Source organism: Podarcis filfolensis (assembly GCF_964270895.1).
Source record: "Podarcis filfolensis genome assembly, chromosome: 3".
Classification (NCBI taxonomy): domain Eukaryota; kingdom Metazoa; phylum Chordata; class Lepidosauria; order Squamata; family Lacertidae; genus Podarcis; species Podarcis filfolensis.
The window spans coordinates 120,426,125-120,438,806 of record NC_139606.1 but is presented as its reverse complement, the minus strand read 5'-3'; the positions used below and the strand labels follow the sequence as shown (position 1 = coordinate 120,438,806).

Sequence of the window (12,682 nt, the reverse complement as noted above, 5' to 3'; positions counted from 1 at the left end):
TGCACCTTGGCTAAATTGGTGGGTTGGGCTGAGTGGCTTTCCATTCTCTACTGAGCCTCTGACGCTTTGCTTCCTCCCAAAAATAAATGCCTCTCTTTTTTTTAACAGCACAGCCATCCTTTCCAGCGAAAGTAATGCACGCACAACACACTGTCCACGACTCTTTTGAAAGCACTTATTTTCCTTTCAGGAGGAACAATGGATATATTTTTCTCTCTCTCTCCCTCTCTCTTTTGCTGCTTCTGACTGTTCTGGGCTACGAGGTGGGATCTATTTTAGAGAGGCTTGATTTCCAGACCCTTGATCCTCTCGGTCGCCTTCCTCTGCACACCTTCCAGCTTGCCAACATCCTTCTTAAATTGTGGTGCCCAGAACTGGTATTTCAGTATTTCAGATGTGGACTCACCAAGGCAGAACAGAGCAGGTCTATTATCTTCATTTGGGACGCGGGTGGCGCTGTGGGTTAATCCACAGAGCCTAGGCCTTGCCGATCAGAAGGTCGGTGGTTCGAATCCCCATGATGGGGTGAGCTCCCATTGCTCGGTCCTTGCTCCTGCCCACCTAGAAGTTTGAAAGCATGTCAAAGTGCAAGTAGATAAATAGGTACTGCTCCGACGGGAAGGTAAACAGCATTTCCGTGCGCTGCTCTGGTTTCGCCAGAAGCGGCTCAGTCATGCTGGCCACATGACCCAGAAGCTGTACTCCGGCTCCCTTGGCCAATAAATCGAGATGAGTGCCACAACCCCAGAGTCGGTCACGACTGGACCTAATGGTCAGGGGTCCCTTTACCTTTATGACTTCCGCTAATCTGGACCCTAGACTTCTGTTGATGCAGCCTAGAATAGCATTTGCTTCTTCTTCTTTTGCTAATGCATCACACTATGGGCTCATAAGGAAACCAGCCCTGAGTGCTCAGTGGAAGGACAGATCCTGAAGCTGAGGCTCCAAGACTTTGGCCACCTCATGAGAAGAGAAGACTCCTTGGAAAAGACCCTGACGTTGGGAAAGATGGAGGGCACAAGGAGAAGGGGACGACAGAGGACGAGATGGTTGGACAGTGTTCTCGAAGCTACCAGCATGAGTTTGACCAAACTGCGGGAGGCAGTGGAAGACAGGAGGGCCTGGCGTGCTCTGGTCCAGGGGGTCATGAAGAGTCGGACACGACTAAATGACTAAACAACAACAATGGGCTCATGTTAAGCTTGTGATCTGCTAAGACCAGGGGCATCTCAAGGGGATGCAGGAAGTGCGGTTTGACCCAGGTCTCATGCCTGGGGTATGTGTGGCAAATCCCCCCCCCCACCGGGCGGATCGGTGTGGCGTTGCTCGCACCCCCAACAGGCGGATTCTCATGATCAGTACGATCATTGTGGTGAAAATCTGCCCTCTGATTGATCGCACAAATATTCCAAAAATTTGCAGTGGGGGGGGTTTACAATTTTTTTCCGCACCGGGTACCACCTGACTTTGCTACACCTCTGGCTAAGACCCATGGATCCTGTTCACATGTGCTGCTGTCAAGCCATATACATTTGAAGAGGATATCGGGGTTGTTGTAGGAATTTATGAGTAGGTGGGGGGTTTGCCCGTCCAGCAGATATCCTGCACATGCAGCCTACTACCAAAATCAGCACAATCATGTTTGTGACTTCTGTGATTTGTCCCCACAAAAGACTTCATCACAGTTTCTTCCTATCTATTCAAAGGGTCTTTGCTGCACGATACCAAATGTAAGAATTCACTGATCAATGTATCTATGTACTGGCTCACTGGAAAACTTCAGAAATTCATATAGACAGGTGAGCTCAGCTACTCAGCAGCCCCTCTGCCTGAGTGGTAATCCCTGGCATCCTGATACCTGAGTGCCAGACAGGTAGCCGTTCCAGAAATAACAAACCCAGATGAAGGCAAATGGGTGGGATGAACTTGGCTGGGAAACAGGGAAATGTAAATATCTCTTTTGTTCCACTTGATGGGTGTTTGGTGGAGGGCAAGGGGAACCATGGGGCAGGGTCCAGGATGCTCAGATTACTGCCACCGGACCTCCCCTTTCATGATGTAACCGTGATGTATTATTGATGTATAATGGGGGGGGGGGTAACATGGGGATTAGCAGCTAATAAAAGTTTGGGGGCTCTTTTGTTCGGGGCTTCCATCTTGCTTCGTCTTGCAGTGAGTTGGAGTCCTGTCATGACAGTTTCAATAAAGACTACTGGCTGCTGTTTTGCTCCAATTTTCCTGGCTGGTGTCCTTGCTTTTTTGTCCAAGGGAGCCCTCGGATTTCTCCATTAACAGGGTCTATGAGGTCCACAGGTTCCATTATGAAATCTGGGAGTTTCAGTCCCAAACGACAGCGTGAAAGGACACACCTCTGGGAGCTGGGGGGAGCACCCACAGACATGCTCTTGCCCTATAGCAAGCATCTGGGGCAGCCGAAGGAGGGGGCAGCGGTGGTGGAAGTTGGTGGGCCTGAGGCGGGTTGCAGACCCCCTCACTTTGCTCCCAGCACCAGGCAAGGGTTATCGTCGGACTCTTCTGCGGCTTAAAGGAATTATCCAAGAGCCATTTATTCGCCTTTCCGATCTTAAATGCATCAATCGAGCGCTGGTTTCAAAAGGGCATTTCATAGACTGCGAGCGATAAGTCTGCATTTGGAGATTATCATATTACCTAGAGTGGAAATTTAATCCCCTTTGGACAAAAGGAAGCAGGGATAAGAAGCTCCCTACTGCCTCCCGGTGCTAGAAGAGGGGTACTGCTTGGGATGGGGGGAGGGGAAGTCAGAGGTCTCCGTTCAGTTAATCAATTAACTAATTAATAAAGACGCTGCTTCAGATTTCAACAGGGATCTGCTAGCAGCTTGCAAATCCCAACAAAACGAAACCCCGCATGAGAAAATCAAGTTCCACATTCAAAATAAAAAAAGAACAATCTTTGATTGATAATCCGCTTGCTTTAGCCCACTTGATACAGCATGAGACTCTCTTTTAGAACACATATGTATTTATTATCTAAGCCCCGATAGCTTCAATTCTTTCAATAACCCGTTGCTTATATTTCAAATCCTGCCTGTGACTTCATGTATGAATATTAGTTTGATAGGTAACGGGATGTGGGTAGTGCTGTGCTCTAAACCACTGAACCTCTTGGGCTCGCTGATCTGAAGGTCAGGGGTTCAAATCCCTGTGATGTTGGTGAGCTCCTGTTGCTCTGTCCCTGCTCCTGCCAACCTAGCAGTTCAAAAGCATGCCAGTGCGAGTAGATAAATAGGTACTGCTGTGGTGGGAAGGTAAACGGCATTTCCATGCGCTCTGGTTTCCATCACAGTGTCCCGTTGTGCCAGAAGCGGTTTAGTCCTGCTGGCCGCATAACCTGGAAAGCTGTCTGTGGACATTAGCTGGCTCGCTCGGCCTGAAAGCGAGATGAGCGCCGCAACCCCATAGTCGCCTTTGACTGGACTTAACCGTCCAGGGGTCCTTAACCTTTTACCTAGTCCATCAATGGTCACCATTCTTGCTTAAACAATTCATCACAATGTCCTCTTCATTTGACAGTCAGTTTTGCCTTTTCTGCATAGTCGAGGTCTGAACGTCTCGAGAAAGACCACTGCCTCCTTCACCAGCTGCTCCCTTGCCCCTGGGATGTGGGTTTCTCTTCAGGTATCAATCCCTCTTCATCCGTCCACACAGGTGAATCCCTTCCGGGACCGGATCTGTAAGGTCTTCTCCACGGACGGCTACTTCACCTTTGAGGACATCCTTGGGATGGCATCTGTCTTCAGCGACCGAGCATGCCAGAGCATTAAGATGGAGTATGCTTTTCTGATATACGGTAGGGTGTTTCCCTCCGAATTCTCCTTGTGGCAACCAGGGTCCGAGAAATGTGGTCATCGCCTTGTGGGTGGGGTCAGGGCCGGATTTAGGATTTGATGAGGCCCTAAGCTACTGAAGGCAATGGGGCCTTTTATACATCCAGCTGTCCTTGGTAGCCACCAACTTGGCCATCACTCTATGGGTCTCCTCCATGGAGGAGGGTGGCTACTAGCCAGGATGGCTATTAGGGCTGGGTGAAATATCGATAGAATGTCCAAAACTGAAGTCCATGTCGTGCAATCAGTTTCATGATCTTTGACTCGGCAATATATCAAAAATCATGGTGTATGTTAGGGCTGGGCGATATATTGTCCCAAGCTGGGTTGAAGTCCATATTGTGATATTGGTTTCATAATTGTCGACCTGGAGAATCAAGATTTGTGTATATGCAAAAATTACAATGCGGGGAAAACTGTGAAGCCAGCCCATGCCTGTACCTGCCTCCGTCCTTATGTCAGACATCGCGATGTATCAGTACATTGCAATGTTTAGCTGGTGATTGTGGAGGTAACGCTCCGCTTTGTGAAGGCAAACCTCGCACCAGACATGCAATAGTATGTCAAGGAGCACTACACCTGCTTTTCCTGACCTTCTTGGCTAGAAAACAATTTGTTTGTTAGACATAATGCTTGGGGGAACATCTGAGGGAAACACCTGCTGACATGTGTATTTGCTAATGCTGGAAATGTGCTTAAGATGGAAATATGTTAAGTTCAGGGTGGTTTCACTACTGTTTCCAATTGTTGACTTCTGCTAATAAAAGGAGCCTTGGCAGAGCTAGTTGGCAGCTTGCTTGGAACATGCTTGCTAGCGTGCTTCTGCACAGCTCACCTGCATTCAATTCAACCTCCCGTCGTCTCCATTATTCCTACAGGTGATACATCACAATGTTGAAAGCCGGGTATTGCCCTGCCCTAATGGGCACCTGTTTTGCCCGCACGGCCAGAGGTAGCAATGCTTCTGAATCTCAGTTGCTTGAAACCCTAGGAGGGGAGATGGTTGGCTTTGGGTGCAAATCTTGCTTGTGGGTTTCCCATAACGGGCATCTGGTCGGCCACTGTGAGAACAGGATGCTGGACTAGGTGGGCCATTGGCCTGATCCAGCAGCCTCTTCCGATGTTCCTACGTTGTGACCCATTCCATCTGTACATTTTGCAATGCTTCCCTTGACCAGATTTCAATGACGACGGCTTTGTTGACAAGGAAGACCTCCAGAACGTCATCCGCAGATCGATCAACAGGAACAACCTCAGCGAGGAAGAGATTGCCTCTCTGGCCAACCACGTGCGTCTTGCCCCACTTCCCAGCATGCCCTTCCTTTTATGAGATCTCCAGAGACCTCAGGACAAGACGTTGGCCATGATGGGATGTCCCGCAATGGCCAAAGCAGGCCAAGGGGTGGTGGAGGACACCAATCCCTAGCGCAGTACTAGAGCAGAGCAAGCTTGTTTCAACCTTCCCCAACCTGGTACCCTCCAGATGTTTGGCACCACAACTCCCACCAGTCTGAGTCAGCTGGGCTCCTTGTCTGCTCCCCCACCAGCGCCAGTCACTATTGCACCAAACACCATGGCCCCAGGGGCTGTTGGGAGTTGTAGTCCATTTCTGACCAAGAAGATGCAGGTGGTCCTTGAGTTGCTGATTAAGAAGATGGAGGTGCAGAACAAGATGAAGTAGGCCAACTGGGAGAACTTTAGGTGTGGTCCTCTGCGCATGATTTCTATGTGCTTTGAGGGCAGTGTTGGGAGGGATGTTCCAATCTCAAGACTGTGAGGCTATATATATTCTCCTATGAACTCACCCAGGCTCTGAGATCTTACATTTTTAAAAAATTTGGAGGGCACCAGGTTGGGGACAGCTGGCTTGCTCCATCCTTTGGCTAGCAAACAGGAGATGCTGATCTCATGTTCAGAGCCAGATGGTTTGGGGTGTAGGTCTCTCACACAGGGCATTCCTGTTGGCCGGGACACCTGTGTGAGGAAGGGGCAAGTGGTCTTCAAGGCAGACATTTCCGTTCCATGCAGGTCCTGGAGGAGGCCGACTTGGATAACGACAAGATGCTCTCCCTGGTGGAGTTCGAACATGCCATGACCAAGTCTCCAGACTTCCTACAGTAAGAGCCCTGTCAAAAACTCACCCGAGCCATCCAACCCTCGTCCCCATGGGCCCAGCTCCGAAATCCCCCTCCCGTACCTTAGTCCCCACCCCAAACTTTTAAAAACTGAGTAGGGCAAGCTTTCCATGACAGTCACCCTTTCAGCTTGAGGGTGGCGGTGACAATTTCCAGGGGACAGAGCTATTACTCTCATCCCCACTGTTGCTTGCCTATTATAAGGATATAATAGATTTATTGCACACCCTTCCCTCGCAGCTCTTTTAGGCTCTACTTCTGAGAAAGGGGTGGCAAGATGGCGGCACACGATATCCAGACGTCACACAAGCCAAGACGCATAAAAGCAACTCTTCCAAAGGGACGCTTCCATCATGGATATTTTTGTAGGGAAGGAACCCAGGCAGCAGACCTGTCTGTATATTTTGCAGGAGAATAAAATTAGACTGTTGAGGAAAGGCAAAGAGCATGGAGTTTCTGTGGGAATGTTCAGGGATGCAGGAGAGGATATATTGCTTGATTATAGCCTTTCCAACTTGTGTTAACAAGTTCACAATTTAGCAGAGTAACATTCCCCTTTTTAAACTCGCAGCGGACGCATTTGCTCAGGCTCACTAAAGCCTCTATAACTGTTCTGGTATTTCCCCCTTATTCTCTCATAAAAGATAAGACACGACACAGTCTTCTATAAAAGTATAAAAAGAGTTTATTCGCATTCTGTTCACAATTGGATCCCAGAAGGCAGACTTAGCTTAGAAAAGTAACATACACCTGGAAACTATCTCATAAGGAGACAGTCCCTTTGTCCTCTCTTGGCTGGAGGCCAAGAGGGCATCTTTGGCTAAGCAGATGTTGCTTCTTCGATGCATGTAGTCAAAGAGAGAGAGATGGCTGCCCTTCCCTGTACTTTTGTCATTACCTGCACAGGTGAGGCCACGCCCACCTCTAGTCACATGCAGAGGAAGTCTCTCCCAGCCCAGAAGGAAACAGGAAGTTGACCTGCTGGCTGGACAAACATTCCTCCCCATGTGTAAACATGTTCACTCTAGGAATGTTGTACTTGACTGCTCTTGTGTTTCACATCCCACAGTTTCTCGTATCTCCATCTTTTCCTCCCCATGGCAGTCTAGGAGAGCGGTTGCGTTTTCAGTTCAGAGTGGGCCACTGGGGAAGGGGGTGCCAAATACACTGGCTCCTGCTTACAAAAGGGAGGGGGGAATGGTAAGTTTGCCACCTTAGTTCTGGCAAAATGCAAAGCAGGGCAGGGCGGTGATTTTTCTTGTGAAATCCCAGAGGGTGGGAATTCCTCCACACCCATTTGCACCCTGAATTCTCTGCACACCCTTAATTCTCAGCACTGCAGATCAAGCGTTCCTGGTTATGCTCCCCAACCCCTATTCCAGTTCTGTTTTCCTTTTACATGATTTTGATTACTTTTTTTTTTAAGATACAAAATTCTACAAAATACAGTGTTACCAAAGGGGATCTGATGGCAATATACCGAGTCCATGTACAATTACAGATCACTGTCGAAGAAATGCAGACATATAACGAAACCCAAATAAATAAACCGCAGGCATGTGAATGCGAGGAAGGTAGCGACAGGAGCTATTTTTGCATCGACGTAATGGTTAAACAAGACAAGGTGACAAAACATGGACCCTATTATACCAAGGGAAAGGAATTAACATATTCCAATGCCCTGATTCGCTATATCAGCCATATTTGATTATGGGCTGAGCGAAGTCCTTGTTCTTCTTTACTTACAAAAGAAATAAAATCAGGCCAAACAAGTATGAAAGAATCATAGAATCATAGAATCATAGAATCATAGAGTTGGAAGAGACCACAAGGGTCATCGAGTCCAACCCCCTGCCAAGCAGGAAACACCATCAGAGCACTCCTGACATATGGTTGTCAAGCCTCTGCTTAAAGACCTCCAAAGAAGGAGACTCCACCACACTCCTTGGCAGCAAATTCCACTGTCGAACAGCTCTTACTGTCAGGAAGTTCTTCCTAATGTTTAGGTGGAATCTTCTTTCTTGTAGTTTGGATCCATTGCTCCGTGTCCGCTTCTCTGGAGCAGCAGAAAACAACCTTTCTCCCTCCTCTATGTGACATCCTTTTATATATTTGAACATGGCTATCATATCACCCCTTAACCTCCTCTTCTCCAGGCTAAACATGCCCAGCTCCCTTAGCCGTTCCTCATAAGGCATCGTTTCCAGGCCTTTGACCATTTTGGTTGCCCTCCTCTGGACACGTTCCAGTTTGTCAGTGTCCTTCTTGAACTGTGGTGCCCAGAACTGGACACAGTACTCCAGGTGAGGTCTGACCAGAGCAGAATACAGTGGCACTATTACTTCCCTTGATCTAGATGCTATACTCCTATTGATGCAGCCCAGAATTGCATTAGCTTTTTTAGCTGCCGCGTCACACTGTTGGCTCATGTCAAGTTTGTGGTCAACCAAGACTCCTAGATCCTTTTCACATGTACTGCTCTCAAGCCAGGTGTCACCCATCTTGTATTTGTGCCTCTCATTTTTTTTGCCCAAGTGCAATACTTTACATTTCTCCCTGTTAAAATTCATCTTGTTTGTTTTGGCCCAGTTCTCTAATCTGTCAAGGTCGTTTTGAAGTGTGATCCTGTCCTCTGGGGTGTTAGCCACCCCTCCCAGTTTGGTGTCATCTGCAAATTTGATCAGGATGCCCTTGAGTCCATCATCCAAGTCGTTGATAAAGATGTTGAATAAGACCGGGCCCAAGACAGAACCCTGTGGCACCCCACTAGTCACTCTTCTCCAGGATGAAGAGGAACCATTGATGAGCACCCTTTGGGTTCGGTCAGTCAGCCAGTTACAAATCCACTGAGTGGTAGCATAGTCAAGACCGCATTTTACCAGCTTCTTTACAAGAATATCATGGGGCACCTTGTCAAATGCCTTGCTGAAATCAAGGTAGGCTACATCCACTGCGTTCCCTTCATCTACCAGGCTTGTAATTCTGTCAAAAAACGAGATCAGGTTCGTCTGACATGACTTATTTTTCAGAAATCCATGCTGAGTATTGGTGATCACAGCATTCCTTTCTAGGTGCTCACAGACTGTTTGCTTAATGATCTGCTCCAGAATCTTCCCTGGTATTGATGTCAGACTGACTGGGCGGTAATTATTTGGGTCCTCTCTTTTCCCCTTTTTGAAAATAGGGACAACATTTGCCCTCCTCCAGTCTGCCGGGACTTCGCCTGTTCTCCAGGAATTCTCAAAGATGACTGCCAGTGGTTCTGAAATCACATCTGCCAGTTCTTTTAATACTCTTGGATGCAGTTCATCTGGCCCTGGAGACTTGAATACATCTAGACTAGCCAAGTATTCTTGTACTATCTCCTTAGTTATCCTGGGCTGTGTTTCCTCTGCTGAATCATTTGCTCCAAATTCTTCAGGTCGGGCATTGTTTTCTTTATCGGAGAAGACTGAGGCAAAGAAGGCATTGAGGAGTTCAGCCCTTTCTGTGTCCCCTGTTTGCATTTCACCATCTTCTCCTCTGAGTGACCCCACTGTTTCTTTGTTCTTCCTTTTGCTACGAACATACCCATAAAAGCCTTTTTTGTTGCTTTTAACCTCTCTAGCAAGCCTGAGTTCATTCTGTGCTTTAGCTTTTCTGACCTTGTGTCTACACGTGCTGGCTATTTGTTTGAATTCCTCTTTGGTGGTTTCCCCCCTTTTCCATTTTTTGTACACATCCTTTTTTAATCTTAACTCAGTTAAAAGTTCTTTAGATAGCCACCCTGGCTTCTTTAGGCACCTTCCATGTTTCCGTCTCATTGGTATTGCCTGAAGTTGTGCTTTTACTATCTCCCTCTTAACAAACTCCCAGCCATCATGAACTCCCTTTCCTTTTAGTATTACTGTCCATGGGATCTCACCCAGCACTTCCCTAAGTTTTATGAAGTCGGCTTTCTTAAAGTCGAGAAATTGTGTCCTAGTATGCTTGGCTGCTCCTTTCTGCTGTATAGTAAACTTCAGAAGAGCATGATCACTCGCGCCTAATGATCCTTCCACTTCTACCCCACTAACCAGGTCATCAACATTGGTTAGGACCAGATCTAAAATGGCTGTTCCTCTTGTTGCTTCTCCCACTTTCTGGACAATGAAGTTGTCTGCAAGGCCAGTGAGGAATCTGTTTGACCTTATGCTCTTGGCTGAGTTTGACATCCAACAAATATCCGGGTAATTGAAGTCCCCCATTACTACTATCTCCCTTCCTTTTGCATGCTTGGCCATCTGTTCCAGGAAGGCATCGTCTATGTCCTCCGTTTGGCTTGGGGATCTATAGTAAACTCCCACAATGAGGTCACTGTTATTCTTCTCTCCCTTAATTTTGACCCAAATGCTCTCACTTTGGCTTTGAGGTTCTAAATCTTGGATCTCTTCACAGGTATACACATCCCTGACATATAACGCCACTCCTCCTCCTTTCTTGTCTGGTCTGTTTCTCTGAAATAGATTGTATCCCTCCATTATTACATTCCAATCGTGGGACTTATCCCACCAGGTTTCAGTGATTCCTATTATGTCATATTTAGTTTGCTGCACCAAGAGCTCAAGCTCATCTTGTTTATTTCCCATGCTTTGCGCATTAGTGTACAGACATTGAAGTCCATTAATCATTCCCCCGTGTCTCTTATTTAAGGATTTTTTCCTCCCACCACTAGGTCTGTGTGCTGTTTGCTCCATTCGGTCTATGACATTTGGATGATCATCTTCATCAATTGATAGACTCCTACCTTCAGGACCACTGTCTCCCTCCCCCACATTAGTCAGTTTAAAGCCCTCCTGATGAGGTTTCTGAGCTTTTTTGCAAAAACATTCCTCCCAACCGTTGTGAGGTGCAGCCCATCGCTTGCCAGAAGTCCATCTTCAAGAAACTGCATTCCGTGATCTAAGAATCCAAACCGTTCCAGTTTACACCATTTGCGAAGCCAGTTGTTCACTTCCACTATTTTTCCCTCTCTCCCTGGGCCACGTCGTTCAACTGGGAGGACAGATGAGATGACAATTTGTGCATTTAATTGCTTCAATTTCCTACCCAGAGCCTCGTAATCTCTTTTGATCTTCTGGAGGCTATTGCTTGCAGTGTCATTGGTTCCCACATGAACCAAGAGGAAGGGGTATTTGTCAGTGGGTTTTATGATTCCTTGCAGTCGTTCAGTTACATCTTGGATCTTAGCCCCGGGGAGACAGCACACTTCCCGAGACATCTTGTCAGGCCCACAGATAACTGCTTCTGTTCCCCTCAGTAGGGAATCCCCTATCACCACTACACGCCTCTTCTTAGGTCTGGTCGGGGTTCTTCCGTGAGCTGTCCGTTCCAAGGTCGCCTGCACATTCCCTGAGGGCTGACTTTGCTGCTCGTCTTCATATACCTGATCGACTGTAATGAGCGAGAGATCCTCAAATGGAGTCTGCTCTTCGTCTTCCATGCTAGGAGAAAGGACCTCAAAGCGATTGTGTATTTCTAAACAATCAGAGCGAACCCTGGGCCTCCTACTTCTTTGAGTCACGTTTCTCCATATATCTGGCTCCTGTGGTGGTGAACTAGCCTCCTTCTCAGGGGAGTCCCCTGTCTCCTCCTTGGTGGAGACGGTGTGCTCTGTTGCTTCCAAGAAGAGCTCCAGCTCTCTAATTCTTTGGAGCGTAGCTACACGTTCCTCCAGTTGCTGGACTTTGTCTTTTAAGAGGGCAATCAACATGCAATTGCTGCAGGTAAAGCTGCCTGCAACCTTTGGCAAGATGGCAAACATTGCGCAGGAACCACAGGCGACTGCAGCTGTTCCCTCACCCTCCATCTTGAGAACGTGTCGTTGGGGCTGACTACAGCGGTCCTCCATCATAAAAAGCGTGAAGACAGGACAAATAAATCCTTTTTTCCTTTAGCTCCCAAAGACTCTCAGCTCATTAGCTGGTTTTTCCAGCAAGGGACCAGAACTCTAACCCTATAGTAACCCTAACCCTATAGTAAGATTGGCCCCCTCTCATTCCCCCGCCATCTTGGTTCTTTGGGCTGCACAGAATCATGTTTGGCTGCAATATCCAGGAAAGGCCTCACCCAGACTTCCTTTTGTGCAATGATTCTAGCCGTAGGTCTGTGCTTTAAAGCATCGTGTCCAAACGCTTAATTTTTTTTGGCCCCAGGGATTTCCCCCAGGACTTGCCCGCCAAATTGGAGCAAACAGCCATTTGCAGAAAACTCAAAGTGTGAGGCAAAAAGGAAGTGTGGATGAGCCCTCTCTTACGATAACTTTTACAGCAGACGGAATGCCTAGCGTTAAGTTATTATCGACTGGTGATCTCATTAACCCAGAAGGAAGGCAGTTCAGCCATTCGCACAAGATTATCTATCTCCACGAGGATTCAGAGTGCGCAGGGTTCCAGGCAAGCAACTCAACTAAATCTTTGCAAGCGCAGTGCCTCTGCCTGCCAGGAACTTGTCTGGACTTGATAGTGCCCACTCTGGAAAGTGGAAATGAGGTGGTGTTTTGATGATTGGTGCATGGAGGTTTTTCAACAGAGATTGGGTGGTCTGTTGGGGATTCTTTAACTGCATCGCAGGGGGTTGGACTATGATACGGTAATCTTTATTGCCATTGACCCATACAGAACAACGAAATTGAAAAAGTCTACATCAGACATTCAAAAAC

General features: G+C 47.5%; 1 protein-coding gene and 1 long non-coding RNA gene across 2 annotated transcripts in view; both read left to right on the top strand.

The window, feature by feature from the left end:
* The window catches only part of CIB4 (calcium and integrin binding family member 4), a 39,549-nt gene extending 33,103 nt beyond the window's left edge, over positions 1-6,446 (top strand). The window contains exons 4-7 of the mRNA XM_083605635.1: positions 3,690-3,831; positions 5,047-5,156; positions 5,897-5,985; positions 6,244-6,446. Coding sequence (XP_083461761.1) covers positions 3,690-3,831; positions 5,047-5,156; positions 5,897-5,985; positions 6,244-6,265 — 363 coding nt within the window. The 3' untranslated portion in view covers positions 6,266-6,446. The remainder of the gene's footprint in view (positions 1-3,689; positions 3,832-5,046; positions 5,157-5,896; positions 5,986-6,243) is intronic.
* The window catches only part of LOC310758934, a 218,859-nt gene extending 211,073 nt beyond the window's left edge, over positions 1-7,786 (top strand). The window contains exon 2 of the long non-coding RNA XR_014546110.1: positions 6,811-7,786. This is a non-coding gene — a long non-coding RNA (uncharacterized lncRNA). The remainder of the gene's footprint in view (positions 1-6,810) is intronic.
* The last annotated feature ends 4,896 nt before the right edge of the window (positions 7,787-12,682 follow it).